The 18,088-nt window shown below is 42.0% G+C and overlaps 1 protein-coding gene across 1 annotated transcript; it reads right to left on the reverse strand.

Annotated features, from left to right (window-relative positions):
- Window positions 1–750: 750 nt before the first annotated feature.
- On the reverse strand, window positions 751–14,712 carry TMEM220 (transmembrane protein 220). Its single transcript, XM_065897861.1, has 6 exons — window positions 14,620–14,712; window positions 13,894–13,923; window positions 10,345–10,405; window positions 8,334–8,457; window positions 6,967–7,026; window positions 751–886 (listed from the first exon to the last, which is right to left on the reverse strand). Exons 1-6 carry the CDS (start codon window positions 14,710–14,712, stop codon window positions 751–753), a joined length of 504 nt encoding a protein of 167 aa, XP_065753933.1.
- Window positions 14,713–18,088: the final 3,376 nt, after the last annotated feature.

The following is an 18,088-nucleotide window of genomic DNA, read 5'->3' on the forward strand; positions in this document are numbered from 1 at the left end:
CCCTGCATCGGCAGGCGGACTCCCAACCACTGCGCCACCAGGGAAGCCCTCCAGGGCTACTTTTGACATTAAAAATATGTGTCTAGATTTTGGTCTTATTTTTCATTTAAAATGTAATTAATATTCTCTCTCTCCTTCTTTTTGGTCCCACATTCCTTTATTCTAGCTAACTTTCTTTCCAAGACATGCTTGTTCACTTGGTTGAGTCCTCATTTAATTCATGGCACTGTACCAGTTCAGTATACGGAGGTTAGTTCAGGGGTACAGCCCTCTCCTGAACTCTTTGTATCATTATCCAAACCCTGCTTCCCTCTATGTTATCAGGTGCAGCCCTTCGTCAACTCTTTATATTTTGAATGCTCTCATATTATCTCGGTTATAAACCTTGCAACTATATAAATAAGTAGGAGGTCTGGTAGTAACCCTATTTTATAGATAAAGAATTATCCATGGGAGGTTTACACATTTGCCCAAGTCACATGGATAGTGACGTAGCTGAGTTAGAATTCATATTTCTGAACTTTTGTGTTTTGCCTTTTCCACTACACTGTGACACAACAGAATGTCAGACTCCTTCTCTTACTAGTCCCTTCCAGTCCTGTGTTGTAGGCAGCCTAACTTAGGATTTTTTAAAAAAATCATCTCTAGTATTAACTCAAATTACCTGAAATAAATTCCCAGGAAACTGGCATGTTACAATCATGTTTACAAAAAATTGTAAACTCTCATTTTAAGAACAGGATTCTTCATTTAAATTACTGTCTTGCAGTGAGTTGGCCAGGAGGACCGCATCTCCTTGTTTATATATACATAGACCCATGAGATAAATGGGAAAAGAGCAACTGTGATAGCAATAGCCAACTGAATTCTTCCACCAACTGGATTCCTATAAAGACACACAAAAATTTTTATAAATAACAATCCACTAAAAATTATGAATTGCTTTGGTAACGAATATGAAGATTGATTTTACTAAAACACATCATTACATTTTTGTACGGTTTTTTTAAATTGAAATATAATTCTTATATTTCATATAAGAATTATATAAGAAATATAATTCTGCATTTCAGTGACCTCAGTTGAAGGTCATTGATAAAGCAATGTTAAAATGGATCTTTACATAATGATTTTTGTGTCCTGTTTAAGAAAACTTTTCTTCCCCAAGGTCTTAAGGATACTAGATTATCTTCTCTAAAACTTTTATTGTTTTGCTTTTCACATTAGATCTATAATCCACCTAGAATTGATTATTATGAAAGTTTTAAGGTGTAGGGGTTGTTTCACTTTTTTCCATACGGATATTCAATTGCTCCAGCACTATTTATTGAAAAGATTGCCTTCCTTTGCTACCCTGGAGTGCCACCATTGTCCTAAGTGAAGGCCATATACATACATACATACATACATACATACATACATACACACACATATATATATATATATATATATATATGGATCTGTTTCTAGATTCTATTGTTTCATTCATTTATTTTTCCAGTATGGGTTTATCTTATACTGCCATAGGATAATTATTTAGGTGTTCTTTATTTTAATATTGAGGTCTTTAATTTCTCCCATAATGTTTTATAGTTTTGTATGCAGAGATTTTGCACATCTCTGCTAGATTTATTCCTGGGGAGTTGATTTTTTGATGCTATAAATGGTAACTTTTTGTTTTTATCATTTTCTGTTACTTCCTGATAAAAATGGTTGATTTTAGTATATTCACCTAGTATCCAGCCATCATGCTAAACTCACTTATTTGAATAACTTTTTAGATGTTTAGAAATTTTCTGCATATGTGATTTTGTCATCTGTGAATAAGGAAAATTTAATTTTGCCTTTCCAATCCTTGGGGGCTTTTATTTCTTTTTCTCGCCTTACTGTACTGGCTAGGACAAGAGATAGAACAGTGTTGAGTAGAACTAGTGGCAACAGTGGCTACTTCTCATTCCTGATCTCAGAGGAAAAGTTTTCAGCTGCTCACCATTAAGTATTATGCTGTGGTATAGATACCCTTTAACAGGGTAAGTTCCTTTTTAAATCAATTTTTATGAGCTTTTATCATGAATGGATGTTGAATTTTATCAAATGCTCTTTTTGTATAGGCTGAGAAGATAGTTTATTTTCTTCTTTCATTCTGTTAATGTAGTGAAAAACACTGGTTGGTTTCCAAATGTTAAACTAACTGTATTCCTAGAATAAACACAACTTGGTGGCTGGGTCATGAATTGCAGGACTTGATTTGCTAATGTTTTTTATTTTTTGCTAATATTTTGTTTAGGGTTTTTCCATCTGTGGTCATGAGTGAGATTGCTGTGTAACTTCCTTTTTCTTTCTTTCTTTTTTTTTTTTTTTGGTGGGGGTGGGTGGGTAATGTTCTTGTCAACTTTTGGTGTCCAGATTTTTCTGCCCTCATAAAATAAACTGGAAAATGTTTCTTCTTTTTCTGTTCTCTGGAAGAGTCTGTTGAAGGTTGGCATTATTCCTTCCTTAAATGTTAGGTAGAATTCTGCAGTTATGCCATATGGTCTAGAGTTTTCTTTTAGGAAAAGTTTATATTATATCCTCAATTTCTTTAATAGTTATGAGACCGTTCTGAGTATTTCTTCTTGTGTCAGTTCTGGTAAATTGTATCTTTCAAGGAATTTGTCCATTTCATCTACATTTTCAAATTTATTGGGAAAAAGTTGTTCATAATATCCTCTTATGATTTTTGCAGTGTCTGCTCCATGGGCAAATATCTTTGTCTTTTTCATCCGAAATTAGTTATTTTTGTGCCTTCCTTTCCTTGCTCTCACTCTAATTATTTTTCCCTTTTTAGCCTTGCCAGGGTTCATCAGTGTTATTAATCATTTCAGAGAATGAATATTTGTCCCTCTTACTCCTTTATTTTTTAATGTTGATTTTTTCCTTTCATTGGTTTCTGCTTTTATATTTATTTTCTTGTTTCTTTGGGCTTAATTTACTGTTCTTTTACTAACTTCTTGAACTGGAGAGTTCCTAACTTCTTCGAAGCTTACCTCATTGACTTTCAGCCTGCCTAGTTTTTGTTTTGTTTTGTTTTGTTTTAATATATGTATTTAATGCTATAAATTTCCCTCTAAGCATGCGTTTTACCCACATCCCACAAATTTTAATATGTAGTCGTCTCCTTATCATTCAGTTCAAAATATTTTCTAATTTTCATTGTGATGTGTTCCAAATGTTATTTGGAAATGTATTTCCTAATTTCCAAACATACAGTGGTTGTCTGATTATTATTTTTGTTAATGATTTCTAGCTTAGTTGCACTGTGGTCGAAGAACGTACTCCATAAGATTTCAGTTCTTTGAAATTTGTTGGAACTTATTTCATGGCTCAACATAAAGTCTTTTTGCAAATATTCAACGTTTACTTGAAAAAAAAAAGTGAATTCTGCCATTCTTGGTGCTGGTATTCTATATATGTCCTTTAGGTCAAGTTTCTTATTGTGTAGCTCAAATTTTCTATATCTTTATTGATTTTTTAAATCTTCTTGTTCTGTTAGTAACTGAAAGAAGTGTATTAAAGTCTCCCAAAATGATTGTCAATTTTTTAGTTTTTCTTTTTCGTTCTGTCCATTTCTTTTTATCTATTTTGAGGCTATGTTATTAGTTATGTATGCTTTTTAATAAGTGGTGTTGAGATCACCAGAGAGCCAAAAAGGAAAAAGATAATATTGGATCCGTTCTTTTTGCTGTTACACTAGGATAAACTCTAAATCGGTCAAAGATTTAAATGTAAAAATGAAACTATACATGTATTAGAAGAAAACTTAGGTAAGTTACTTACAACCTGAGAGGAAGGAAAGTTTACCTAACTATGACTACAGATCCAGAAGCAATAAGGGAATGGACCGATAAATTTGGTCACATTAAAAAAAATTTTTTGTTCATGGCAAAGTGTACTTTGCATAAGCAAAGTAAAAGGACAATAAGAAACTGCAAAATAAATTTTTCAGATTATATCACAGACAGAGGGTTAATAGCCCTAGTATGTAAAGAGCTTCTAAAAGTAGAGAAGACCAACAACCTTAGAAATTGGTTAAACCTATACTCTCAGAGATTAACCAATATTTATAGAAAAAAAAATGTAAATGGCTCTTAATCATATGAAAATATGCTTACCTTTGCTCCTAATACGAGAAATACAAATGAAAACTACCCATTTCTCAACTATCCAATTAGTAAAAATTCAAAAATTTGACAATACACTTTGTTGGCACTATTTTGAATCACAAAAGTTTGGATACAACCTAACAGTAGAGGACTGGATGAATATACTCTGGACCTATCAGCAGAATAAGGAAAGTCTTTATATACCGCAAGGTGATCTCCAGGATGTAGTAAGGGGAAATCAAGAACACAATTGTGTATAATATGCTACCACTTATCTAAGACAAGCAGGAATACCAATGAATGTACGTATTTGCTCCATTAAGAAACCATGGAAGGGGGCTTCCCTGGTGGTGCAGTGGTTGAGAGTCCGCCTGCCGATGCAGGGGACGCGGGTTCGTGCCCCGGTCCGGGAGGATCCTGCATGCCGCGGAGCGGCTGGGCCCGTGAGCCATGGCCGCTGAGCCTGTGCGTTTGGAGCCTGTGCGTCCGGAGCCTGTGCGTCCGGAGCCTGTGCTCCGCAGTGGGAGAGGCCACAACAGTGAGAGGCCCGCGTACCGCAAAAAAAAAAAAGTTTCACCTATAGAGAAAGGGAGGACATAGGGTTGGGAGATAGAGAAGTTAGAGTTCTTTGAATGTACTCTGTCTTGTAGATTTGACTTTGGAACCACGTAGATGTTTTATATAATTATAAAACAAAATTAATATATTTTTAATAAAGTATCCCTAGAAATTGAAAGTAAAATGAGATAAATGAACTTAACTGTCTATTCACTTGGTGGGATTAGCACACAGAGTTACTATTCCAAGTAATTTGAATGTACATCCCTTAGAGAGATGTTCCCTAGAAACAGCAACACAAAATACCTATTTTCAGTAATTATATTGTTATTCTGAGATTGTGTTTGTATTGTGGGATGAGTCAGATGAGTTATGTTGAGGTCACTGAGACTAGAGATTTTTTGACATGATTAAAAGTAAATACAGGGGCTTCCCTGGTGGCACAGTGGTTGAGAATCTGCCTGCCAATGCAGGGGACACGGGTTCGAGCCCTGGTCTGGGAAGATCCCACATGCTGCGGAGCAATTAGGCCCGTGAGCCACAACTACTGAGCCTGCACGTCTGGAGCCTGTGCTCCGCAACAAGAGAGACCGCAGTAGTGAGAGGCCCGTGCACCGCGATGAAGAGTGGTCCCCACTTGCCACAACTAGAGAAAGCCCTTGCACAGAAACGAAGACCCAACACAGCCATAAATAAATAACTGGTAAATTAAGAGAGTCAACTCCTTTTCCTCTTATGATCTGTGTCTGAGTAGTCCAAGAATTGATAAGTGGAAGTTTTCCAGATAATAATCAAGGAATGGTATACTTAGATTATGACCATTTTGCAACTCAAATGAATTAGTGGATTTAGGCAGTGATCATCAAAGATTTTATATTAACATTAAAGAGAAACAGCTAGGTGTTATGCACATTATGATGGAAGTGCATAACACCCATGAAGTGGTCTTGCTTAGTGATGATGATGGTAAGAAGACGACGAAGGAGAAGGAGGAGAAGAAGACGACGACCAGAATCTGGCCAAGTTTCTAGATCTTACCACCAATTTATAGGAAACATGAAGCACAGAGGAACAAGCATTTATAATACAGTTGTGAAAATATAAACATTGGCTGGAAAACTCATAATACTGAGGAATTACTGTTTTACTTTTTGTGTGTGATGATGGTAGAGTGGTTATTTTTTAAGTGCTTATCTTTTAGAGATACATACTGAAATACATAAAACATAAAACAACATGTTGTTTGAGATTTATTTCAGAATAATCAGGACAGTGATGATACAAGATTGGATATATAATGATAGTTGTTGGAGCTAGGTGATGAGTACATCTGATTCATTATATTAGTCTCTCTGCTTTTGAATGTGTTTGAATATTTCAAAATAAAAAATTAAAGCAGAATTTTTTTTAATTGCCAAAAAGTCCTCCTTTTTTCTAATGCTGACCTTAAAATCTACTTTTTAAAATTAAACATCTATACTGGCTTCCATTTTATTGGCGCTTGTATAGTATGTTTTTTCTATCTTTTGACTTTCAGTGTTTCTGTTTCTGTATATTTGTGTTCTCTTTTGTAAGCAGTGTTTAGTTTTTAAATCTTTTATCCATTTTGAAAATCTTTATTGGAATATTTGGAACAATTACATTTAATGTAGTTTCTCATATATTTGAGTTTAATTCTCTGTCTTAACATCTGCTTCTTATTTTCCCCATCTGTTCTTTTTCTCTTCTCCTTTCCTGCTTTCTGTACTCCTTTTCTTTCAGTGGTTACCCTAAGGATTACCACATGAATCCTTGACTTATCAAAATCTAATATAAATTGATACTTTTACCCTTCCCGGATAATTCAAGGACCTTAGAACACTTTAGCCCCGTTTATACCCTTCCAGCTTATATGCTAAGGTTGTCATGTATTTTTTATTTTTCTATTATTGTTTTATAAAGTTAATATTCACTTACATGTACCCACAGTTTTATATTTTGTTTGCTATTCACTTTTCCCTAAATATCCAAGCATCCTTTTGAGATCACTTTCCTTCTCTCTGGAGAATAGACTGGCAACTACCTGTGATGACACAGGAAACTGTGGTATTCATAAAAGTATGAATGATCATGAAACACTGAACCGACTCTTGTTAGCTTCCCTTGCGAAAAGGAAAGATTTCTCTCAAAAGATTCCTGTTTCCAGTTGTGTCAATATTCTCACTTACCGACTTGATCTGACCAGCCTTAAACGCATCTGATTTTAACAGTTGAGTTGAAAACTTACTTTGATGAGCTGTGGCACAGGCTCAGCCATGCTGTGATAATCACCAGACCAAAGAGCTCCCTATAAAATAGCATAGATTTCATATTTTGAAGTGGCTGCGAAGTGTCATTTTCTCCCTGACACTTGATTCTGCTGATTGTCTGATGACTTCCTCCAAGATATATAGCATCTACAAAATATTTTCAAGTCTAACCATGACTCATAAATTACTTTTTTCAGACCTTTTAAAGCCCTATATGAAAATAAATTTCATCTTATGAGGCAGATAAGAACTTCATGACTGTTCCCCAATTTATAGGTGAACAGAGAAACAACAAACAAAAAACAAACAAAAACATATATAAATCACTTACTTCATGTCACGGGGAGGAATACCACAACCAAGAAGACAATCCCAGATTTGATCAGGCACTCTTTTCACATTGTGTTAGAGGGGTCACTGTTAGGCAGGTTGAGCTCAAATCAGTAATTTAAGCACAGATTGCAGGAGATTGGGTCACGTCTTAGTGGAGTGGAATGACTTGTAGTGTGAGTCTAATGATTTTGGGGTGGGTATATGCTTCTAGAAATATGTGTTAAAAGGTTGTATCTTTTACATAGCGTAGAAAATAATAGTATTTGGGCCAGAAGCCCCCACTTTGATTTCACTGTGCCTCATGGGCTTCAGGTTGGTGGAGGTGATTGAAACCATTTGGTCCACATTCCCATCAACTGACCCAACCTGATCTAGTTTTCCAAAGATTAGGGCCTATAATGTAGCAGCACCTCACCAGTGGGACTTAAGCTACAGGTCTCTCAATTTTGGTGTTGGCAGATGTTACCAGTGGGATAGAAAGGAAAGGAGGGCGGCTATTCGTGAGACCAGGGAGTCAAGGGTGGGAGGAAGCAAAGGAGGAGGTGATAAAACAAGAGCCAATGGTGGTGACAAAAGGAGGAGAGGACATGAGATATATAAGGGCAAGGCTGGCAGAGGCTGACCTCTGATGGGGCTGATCACATGTGTAAATAAGATTCTGGCTTGAACCAGGACTGAATCCGAAGGCTGTTGGAGTTTTTACCTCATTAGACTGGACTGAATGTTACTGTACGCGATCCTTGCTCGTTACAAGGGGGTCAGGGTCCAACTGCCCGATGATAATATAATGCAACGTGTAGCAGTGATCACAGGTTTGGTAGGCAATGCTGGCTTTGAATCCTGGCTCTATCATTTCCTCAGTTTCTTCAGCTTATAAAGGAGATAATATCTTCCCTGCTCCTTATGGTGTTGGGGGAATTAAATCATCATCACGCACAGATAAGGTGTTGTAAAGGAACAGATTTCTCAGTTCTTCCCCACCCCTTCCAAAGAGCAAAAAATCACTGCTCACCTGCCTTCTTCCTCATGCAAGATGTTCTGTTTTGTATGAAGCAAGAGGTTGTATGCCAAGCCGACAGCCCACACGATACAGAAGAATATGTGTATTGCAGAGACACTCTTCCAAATAAAGTTACCTAAAAACAGATATCCTGGTGCTGTTAATCGTGGAATCACATCCCAGAGAAAAATGGTCTCTTTGTATTGCTTTGCCATAATCTGCCTTCAAGTAAAGCATTCAGAAAAGGCTGGGGTTTTTTTTTTTTCGATTTGCCCTCAAATCAAAAGGTTAAAACAGAGGTTAAAACAGTATTTATAAACTTAAGTGGACATTTATTATTTTGTCCAGCATCTCCCCTTCCTATGATGACGACCCTTATTTTTTCTGGGGATCCACCCTTCCCACACTCCTGGTCTATGTGTCCCAGACAACTGGACCTTAGCGAGGTCAATCAATGTATTCCACCCCCTCAGTGACAGTAATTTGTCTCAGGATGAACAGATAACGAATCAGGGCCAACAACTCCATTCTGAGCTTTTGTGGAGCTATCAGGGAAGTGGCTTCTAGATTCTGTTGGACCCAGCATGGTGAAGCTGTGACCTTTGTGTGGCAGGGCTACCACGTGGAGCCCAGGGCTGAAGTGCAGTGGATGTGGAACTAAGACTGCAGACAAATTTAAGTTCTGAGCTGCCACCAGCGCCTGAAGCCAGCACCATCCCAGCCTTTTCAGTAAAGGATCCCAGTACATCTCCCTTCGTCTTATAGGCCATTTGAGTTGTTTTTTCCTTGCTTGCAACTAATGGAGTCCTAACTGATACTCCTTGAAGATGTAAACAGAGATCTAGGGGCCTTGTACAAGAAGCCCGAGCATCTGGGGGATGAGAGCTTTCCCCACCCAGGTGGGAATCATTAGTCTTTATTCTAAGGCCCTGAGAATTTTCAAGCCCCACTAGTAGAAGCTGATTTAAAGAAAGTGACAAATAACCTGCCGGACTAACATTCCCCATTAATAAGAGAATGTTAGTAAACAATGTAAAAAAAAATTTTTTTTCTGCTCTAAGACACTGTTTCATAGAATGAAACTGTCCAACTAAGGTTTACTGAGTTTTTAGGGCCATAAAAGGTGAAGCAGCTACATTTTGCCCCTAACTGAGGTAGGTGGCCTGTGGGCAATGCAAACCGCTATTTTAAGTGAATTTTTTATGTGTATACTCACCTGGGATATACATGTAAGGAATCCAAGGAGCAGGTTACAAAACAAACATATGATAAAGCCTCTGTGTTAGAGCCATTCACTGACTCAACAAACATTAGGTACCTGCCATATTCCTGGCCATGTTTAAGCTAGACTTGGGCAAAGATGGGTTAGACATGATCCTTTCAAGGGGCTTACAGCCTAGATGGAGGAAACATATATAAAAGTGTGCAAGAAATTGCTGGAGTTACTGTGATGGTACATAAGGAGATCAGAGAGAGCAACATGTATCAGTGAAAAATCTAAAGATTTGTTATAGACATTATAGACAGTTTCTCTACAAAAGTAGCAGTTCAGATCCATAGGCGTTAAATGAATTCAAAATCAGAAAATGACTACTGGGAGTCGTACTGGGAGAAGAACTGTAGAGAGTAAATGCATAATAGACAACGATGCACCACTAAGTATGGAGACAAGGTTAGCAGTTTGATTGTTGCCCATCTTCCATTAGCTTGGTGGCTTAAGAAGTCAACGCGGTGACTGAAGCCCTTCTCTCTCAGGGGCTAAACGGCATAACTGCTGTACCACATCAGTATGAGATCTTGGGTTCCAAATTGATAAAGACTGTCTTAGTATGGCACGGCCTTATCAAGTTTTCCTGAAGATGGGTGAGGACGATCTAGATTAGAATTCACCGCCTCTTATGATCAGAAGGGAGAAGAGAGACATGGAGAGTTCCAGTTTTCTCCTGGGGGTTGGCAGATAGACTCTCGTCATTGAAAGGAAATCAGATTTGCTGTATCTCCATTCAGAATCCAAGGTTCATACCTGTGACAAGAGGGTTAAGTCCAACAAGCAGGGTCAGACCGGCAGGAACTGTATACACAACCTGTTAGCAGAAAAAGAGGAAATTACATGGGTTAAGAAGGATGCCCAAAAAGAGGAAAAAAAAAAAAGAAGGATGCCCAGTATAGGAGGTGTTCAGAGATGTGTAGGGAGTAAAGAAAGATGACAGCAGTGGCCACCACACTCCGTGACTTACCTCTAGCTTTCAGTAGCAGCTGAGGAAGTGGTGACCTCTGCCTTATGGCATTTACCGTGTCAGGCTGTAATTCTATCTGCCTTCCTCCTAGACTGTAGGCTATTCCAGGAAAGATTTCTCCATCTTCAAGCTCTAGCATTGAGCAGAGTTTTGGTCTCAAGACACAGTGACCTCCTGATCTCTCCCAAGCAACATCCATGCCTAAATGGCCTTTCCCTACTTTTCAAAAAATGCTCTTAGAAAAGCAGGGCAGGGGCAGCCATAATTAGCCACATGGCCCTGCTGGGTCTAGGTCCACGGACCATCCAGCCCCATATTCCATCTCTGCGAGTGAGACCACATAAAGGTTACTGACAGTGTACAGATCAGATGTGCCCAATAAGATCAGGCCCTTCATTTTGGAAACTGTTGTAAGTTGGTTTGGAGCTGGGAAGGCTGGCCCTGAAGAGGCCCTATTTCCAAGCCTCATTCATGGCAAGCAGGCAGATTCTGGACAAACCTATTTCTTGTGTGGTGTGGGCAGAGGGCAAGTAGGGGTGGTAGGTTTATAAGAAGCACGGGGCCTCCCCAGAGATGTAGCTGCTTAACATCAACTGTGATGCTTAGTTAGAGACCTTTAGCTTGTAAGGAAGTTGTCAGAGCTGAACATTTTAAGTGGTTTGCTGTCACTGTGAAAACATGTCTGTCTTGACCCTGGGGAGAGAAAGCATCTGGATTACAGACCATGTTCATCCTTCCTACTCCATCCCAAACGATGACTAGAATATCAGCCAGTATCAGCATTTGCAAGGACAGTCACGCTGCCGAGGGTTAGACCAAACTTTAGTGTGCATATGAATTACCTGAAGATCTTACTAAAACGCAGATCTGATCCCAGAGGTCTGGGCTAGGGCCCTAGATTCTGCTTTTCTAACAAGCACCCAGGGGATACTGGGGCTGTTGTTCCAGGGCCACTTTTAGAGCAGTAAGGGGTTAGTTTCCCCCTAGTGAAGAGCTACATGACTTAGCTACTGAGGGAGAGAGAAACAGAGACATCGAGACAGACAGAGAGAAGTTAAACACATACACATCATGCAGTATTTAATTGTGCTCTCCATAAGAAATGTTTGGCAGAGATTTTTAAATGTGCATTCAAATGTATCACATATCTGTGATTAATAGATTAAGGGGTCTGAGCACTTATGTATGAGTGCTCACCAAGCAGAATGGATCCTAGACCATAAGCCATGTTAGGGGCTTCTTGGGAAACATTTCCTCCCTGATGAAAGGGAGAAAAGCACAGGAGGAAAACTGGTTTTGCCTCCTGCCTTGTTTCTTCCTACTTGGGATGCTCTCGTCTGGGCATGAGATGTTTGGAGCTGCAGCAGCCATTCTGTAAACATGAGAGGACATATCACCTACCCATTGAGGATTGGCAGAGAAGCAAGACAGAAAGCCCAGGTCCTTGATGACACTGTTGACCATTAAGCACCTGCCTCTAGACTTCTTGTGAGGTGGTCTGTATTTTTATAACCTGATGCTAGTCATATTTTCTATTATTTGCTCCTGTATGCATCCTGATACAAGTATCCTCCATAAGCAAGATGTGGTAGGGAACATGGAAATCAGTCAGGTACAGTACAGCCCCCAATGCCCGGTAACATATAATTGATTCATCTGTGCCTTTATTGTTTTATTCACTCAAGAATCAGTATGGGAAGAACTGCCATAGAAAGATTCTATGCTAGGTTGCCTAAGGACCACCAAGAAGAGGGAACTGGCCTGTGACCCCTGGGAGCTGGCATATAGAGCCAACTCTAATGCAAAGCAGAATGAGTTAGTGGTACAGTAAAGGTTCAAAGGAAGGATGGTTGGAACTTATGGGAAAGAGGCAGAGAGATTTTGCAGGTGAGATAGCATTTGAGATAGACCTGGAAGCTTGAGTAGAGTCTGACATACAGGAATTCTCAGGGCAAGGCAAGAAGTGGACTGGGCTTCCCAGACCAAGTTGGGAAGGTGGGTTAGGGCCGTATTGTGGTGGGCCTGGAATGCCAAGTTGGGAGTTTCAACTTAGACATTTTGGGAAATGACAAAAGTTTTTGAAGCAGGAAGCAATATATGGGGAGTATTATAGGAATGGAAGATATTAGAGGCAGCTCGAAGAGTTAGGAAGGACCCACAAGGGTCCATGTGGGAGGAATGGAGGGCTAAACTGGGGGTGAGGGAGGATGTCTTTGGGGGCCTGGTGTTTATTATTATTCATATTACATCATCCAAGCATGAGGTGAAGGGTAAAATGTGCCGATACCGTACAGATAAGCAATTAGACCTACGTTGTTTTTTGTTGAATTGCTTTGTTCTTTGTTTTCTGAGGGGATCTCAAAGACAGTGGTAAGAAACAGAGATGTTAGAGATGGCTGAGGTTTTGAGCAAGGATGACTCAGAATGACTGCTGATAACAGAAATGGTGAGTCAGAAGGAAGAGTGGGCATTGGAGGGAAAGATGCTGGGTAGGACCTTGTGTGTATCTGAGGAGCCACTGTAACGTACAGGTGGACAGATGTAGCAGTCGTTTGGAAATTCGGCATTAAGCTGGATATTTGGAACTGCAGGAGAAATAACATTTGGAACTAAGGATATGGATCATAGTGCTGAGGAAGAGGCAGGGGCATGTGAATCTGGACAGTAAGAATATCAGAATGTGGTTATATTTATAACCATATATATATAAAATAGATTACATTATATATAATTCCAAATGCTTTCACTTGTTGTTACTCTATACACAGTCAACATTATTCCAAAGCCTAAAATCATCTCATCAGTGACATTGTACAGTATTGTATATCTGTATTGAAAGAACCAAAATTTAGATATTTCCAAAAATGTGTGGAATGAACTCCCCCTCCTCTAAATGATTCAATCAGAGCGTTGGTTCAATGTATACTGTAGGTTTTATGGGCTTTAATTACTTTTTATGAATGTAACTCACTGAATTAGCAGAACCACATACCTTAAGCCTGCCATTTTCTCGTCAAATGTTTGTTGGAGTTTCTGGATAGAAATTCATGAGGATTGGTTCACTTAACCTTGAGAGGTCTGTTCTGTGTCTTCAGAAAAGTGTCCTCAGTTGGCCCATTTTATTCAAAGGGAATACTGCTGAAAGGCACCTCTATATCTGGAAAATTCTGACTTCTCAATCTGATCCTTCTAATATTTTAGGAAAAAGCACTTACTAAGGATTTGATTTCTAAGTTTTTAAGTAGACGAAGCAGGGAGGAGGGCAAATAGATAAACCTGCGTGTTTCACGCAGGCCCACAATTCTTTCAGGTGTGGGAAGGCAGCTCCTACTCACCATCCACACTTCTGCATCTGGATCATTTACCTGGAATGCCAAAACGTCAGCATTAGCGACATGCTGTCATGCTCCATTCCAGCATTTGGTCTGCTCTTTATTCATTTCAGTCATTTTCTAAACGCTGCAGTAGGGACCGAGGATACAAGGAGGAGTATGACAGACATAGTGTGTAGCCGATGGTGACAGGGAAGGGGCTTCTGGCTGGTTTGAACACACAGCCACACCTACCTATTTGTAAAGAAGGGCACAGGGGGTCCGCAAAGGGCGAGCCAAGCCCAGAATGGGTATCTTAAGGGCCCTCCAGTCTCAAGGAATGAGGAAAGCTACCTAACAAAGGGGCCCCAAAGCAGGCTTGGAAGGATAATTAGCTGCAAAGGGTTTTGCTCTGCTTCCTCTCCTAGGCCGTGAGTTCAGCCTCGCCCCCAGGCTGCCTTTTTAGAAAGGTGCCAGGGCCGCTTCTGCTCAGGTCCCTGCAAAGGGACACGCGCCGAACCAGTTCCTTCCAGCATGTGAGCAAACGCGACCATATGATCACACCTGTCTCAGCTGGAGCCGGAGTGCGGGTTCCGGGATCACCAACCCTGACTCCAGCCCTCCCCGTACAGGGCCGGCTCCTGCGACCCCGCCGGCCGCTCGGTCTACACCGCACGGGGCCTGGGGCGGCCTGGGGCGGAGCTCGGAGCCCGGGGTCCCGCCGCCCGCCGCCCGGCCCGGGGCGCTGACCTGCACGAAGGCCGCCAGCGCGAAGAAGGCGCCCATGAGCCAGTTGCAGGCGCGCCACAGGCCCGGCGCCCCGCGCCCGGCCGCAGGCGCCATGGTCGGGCGGCGCGGTCCACGCCGCGGCCCCTCCTTCCGCCCGGCCCGATCCCCGGAAGGCCCTCGGTCGTCCGGTCCCGGGGCCACTGGCCGGCGCGCGCCCGGGTGGGAGGGGCGCCCGTCGGGCCTTCCTGTGGGCCCGCATTCGCTCCTCGTCAAATGTAGAGAGGCGTAGGTATCCGCCCATTTCTCAGACTCGGAGAGTGAGTGACAGAGCGCCGGGGAGGCTGGTTCAGCGTCGCACAGCTCGTCCTTGGGGGCAGGACGTCGCATTTGAACCCAAAGAGGTGCAACTCCAATGCCAGTTTTCACTAAAGCTGCCTTCTTCACATTTAAAAAAAGAGGAAATTAAAGGGGAGGGAAGGAGGGAGGAAAGAAGGAAAGAGAAAAATAGAGGCGTGTGTGTGTGTGTGTATGTATGCGTGTGTATGCGTACGCGCTTTCTGGTTAGTGTTTATGCATTTCTTTCCAAAGCTCAGAAACTTTCAAAGCCCTGTAAGCATTATGGTAATCTCTTAGAGTGACGACAGTTACATTAGCATCTCATACAGCTCACAGCTTTTCTTAACACAGCCTAGTTTATCTTCATGGGCTTTTATTATCAGAGGTATTTACATATTATACATATTTACAATTCTTTCCCACCACCAAAACCAACAAGTTCTTCACACGCGTTGCTCATGAATTTCTTATGAACCAAAGACACTTGAAATATTCACTTTTCTCTCCTCACTTGTTTTATGGTCTTTTTCTGTTTTGTAATTTACCCTTCTGATTACTTCTTCCCGGGGCTCATTTACACATCCATAGGCCTCATCATTTTTGCTGTTCTAAAGAGTCTTTATCATTTCAAATCATGAGCCTGTTCTCCTGTGCTCCACTCCTTTTCGCTAAATCTCCTAAAACTCTTTAGGATTTTTTTTTTCTTTCTCTGTTTCATTCCTTTCAAATAATGCTTATTTCAAGAACGTTGTCTGCCGGATGCCTGGCCCCGTGCTTGGTGCAGGGACCATGAAAGGGACTTGCTGTACGCTCTCCGGGATAGTTTGGAAATGGGGTCTTTAAAGAGATAATTAAGTTAAAATGAGGTCATATGGGGTCTTTAAAGAGATAATTAAGTTAAAATGAGGTCATATGGGTGGGCCCTTATCCAATATGACTGGTGTCCGAGAAGAGATTTACACACAGACGTATACAGAGGAAAGACCACGTGAGGACACAGCGAGAAGACCACCGTCTGCAAGCCAAGGAGAGAGGCCTCAGGAGACACCAACCCTGCTGACGCCCTGATCTTGCCCTCCCATCCTCCAGAATTATGGTCAGAAAATAGGTGTTTGTTGCTTCAGTCCCCCAGTCTGTGGTACTTTGTTATGGCAGTCCTAGCAAAGTAATACAGGAAGTGATCATTGCCAACCAAACGGAGGTGTGGGTGGCAAGGAGAGAGTGGTATGAAAATGCTTTGTAAACTTGTGTGCTGTGCAACTCCCCTGCAGTTTATATTTTTCATTGTTGTCTGGGGCATTCATGGTCACTGTGTGGACATGTGTTGTTTTTGCTGGCGCAGGGTTCATTCTCCTTCTTATAGGATCAGCATCCCAGTTACTGGGGAAGGACCCAACTCCCACTGTCAGGGCATGTATACCAGGAGGGCTGGTGTGCTGGGGCCTTTCCAGAGATGGGCAGGTGACCGTGGCCTGCCGGTTGGCGTAGCCCGTCCTTCTGACCACAGCGATTGGGTCTGGGATGATATGTGATGCAGGTTGCCCAGATTCAGTCCTGTGCTGGAGGGAGGCTTGCCAGATAAAATACAGGAAGCCTAGTTACATTTGAACTTCAGATCAACAAGGAATAATTTTTTAGTATAAGTGTGTCCTAAAGATTTGCTAAATCCGGTAACCCTAGCTGGACCATTAAAGAGAAGCTTTCTTTTTGCTGAGGGTGTTGAACTGGTAGCATGTAAGCTGGAGCTGCCAGGAGAAGGCTTTTCGGAGGGTGAGCTCAGGTAGAGGAAGCAGAGCTCAGAGAGAAGGAAGGCAGGAACCTGGTAACATGGCATGAGTGAGGCTCTGGGTCCAGCGCCGCCGACCACTGGGCACGGCCTCACCACCCTTCAGCAGCTTTGTGAGCCATCTCAGCCCCTTCCTCACACACAAGCCTGTGTGAGTCCAGTTTTTGTCACTCACAACATAGAATGATGACTTGTAAAATCACGATTCAGTAGTTAGGCCGGTGCTTGAAATCCTCTAAATCCTCCCGCTGCATGTTTGTCCGCATTTTGCAAACATAGGCTCAGCCTGAAAAGTCATGAGAAATAAGTTTAAGTGAATCCAGTATCCCAGAGAGCTCTGCTTGAGAGGTCACTCCATTTCCCTTTTTAACTGCGGTGTCACACGCTGCGGGGATGAGGAGGTTTGGAAGGGACCGGGGGCCTGTCAGCTCTGGCCTCCCCCTGCCGAAAGGGCGGCATGCGGGACCTTCATCCTGCCAGGCTGCTCCCGGGCTGCCAGGTCAGTGGCAGCATCATGAGAGCAGTCAGAGCCACTGGCGCCAGGCAAGGGGTACTCGCTTCTCCACCAGAACCCGACAGTGCCTGGGCGGCATGCGGACGTCTGTCCTATGAGAACTTGGAACTAGAGGTGCTTGCTTGAGCGTGGGCATTGGTGATGGCCACCGGATGATGTGTTTGGGGACAGGGATGCTGGAATAAGAGTCATGCCCCGTGCCCGACATTGCCCGTCTACCTCCCTCTGTCCACCACCCGGCTCAAAAAGGTTCCCCCTCGCATAGTCTGCTGGTTCTGTGTTGGGGAGGAGCTGGGGTGGGGAGGGGTTTGGAACAGGACTGCAGAGGGACTCTGCCTGGGCTGTACCGGCTGCTCCTAAGGTCTCTGAACTCAGACACGCACCTCACCAGGGCAGGGATTGATTTGCTTCTGCCAAACCCATCTGGTCTCCGTGAAGGACTCAGGTTTCTCCTGTTAGCACAACGTAGACCATATCATGAAAGCCCTAAGTTTACTCATATCGATTGACACTGAAAGACACCTGGCTCAAACAACGTTCCTCGAAATCCTGGCCGTCCCCTTACACCTCCAGTAGGAGAATGTGTACTGGTTCAAGGCACCCTCCATGTGTGTTTCCCTTCATCACTGTGTCCCTCAATGAGTGAAGCACTCATTGAGTCATTTATTTCATCTGTTCACTGAACATTTATACAGGCCTTAACTATGTTCAGGCACTGAGGTGATAACTGATTATATGACCGTGAACAGAAGAGATACAGATCTTGCTCTGTAGAGTTTACAGACCTCACAGGAATCACCCAAACAGTCAGGTGGTCCCAGCAGTTCGAACTGTGAAGGAAAAGCCAGGGCCGC

This window comes from Phocoena phocoena, chromosome 19 (genome assembly GCF_963924675.1).
Source record: "Phocoena phocoena chromosome 19, mPhoPho1.1, whole genome shotgun sequence".
Classification (NCBI taxonomy): Eukaryota; Metazoa; Chordata; class Mammalia; order Artiodactyla; family Phocoenidae; genus Phocoena; species Phocoena phocoena.

Excerpts from the sequence above, each read along its gene's own strand:
- TMEM220 (XM_065897861.1), bottom strand. The coding sequence starts at position 14,712 with ATGGCGCCTGCGGCCGGGCGCGGGGCGCCGGGCCTGTGGCGCGCCTGC. Across the intron at positions 13,924-14,619 it reads CGCTGGCGGCCTTCGTGCAG|GTAAATGATCCAGATGCAGA; the intron begins GTCAGCGCCCCG and ends TTGGCATTCCAG. Across the intron at positions 7,027-8,333 it reads TTGCATGAGGAAGAAGGCAG|GGAGCTCTTTGGTCTGGTGA; the intron begins GTGAGCAGTGAT and ends GCTATTTTATAG.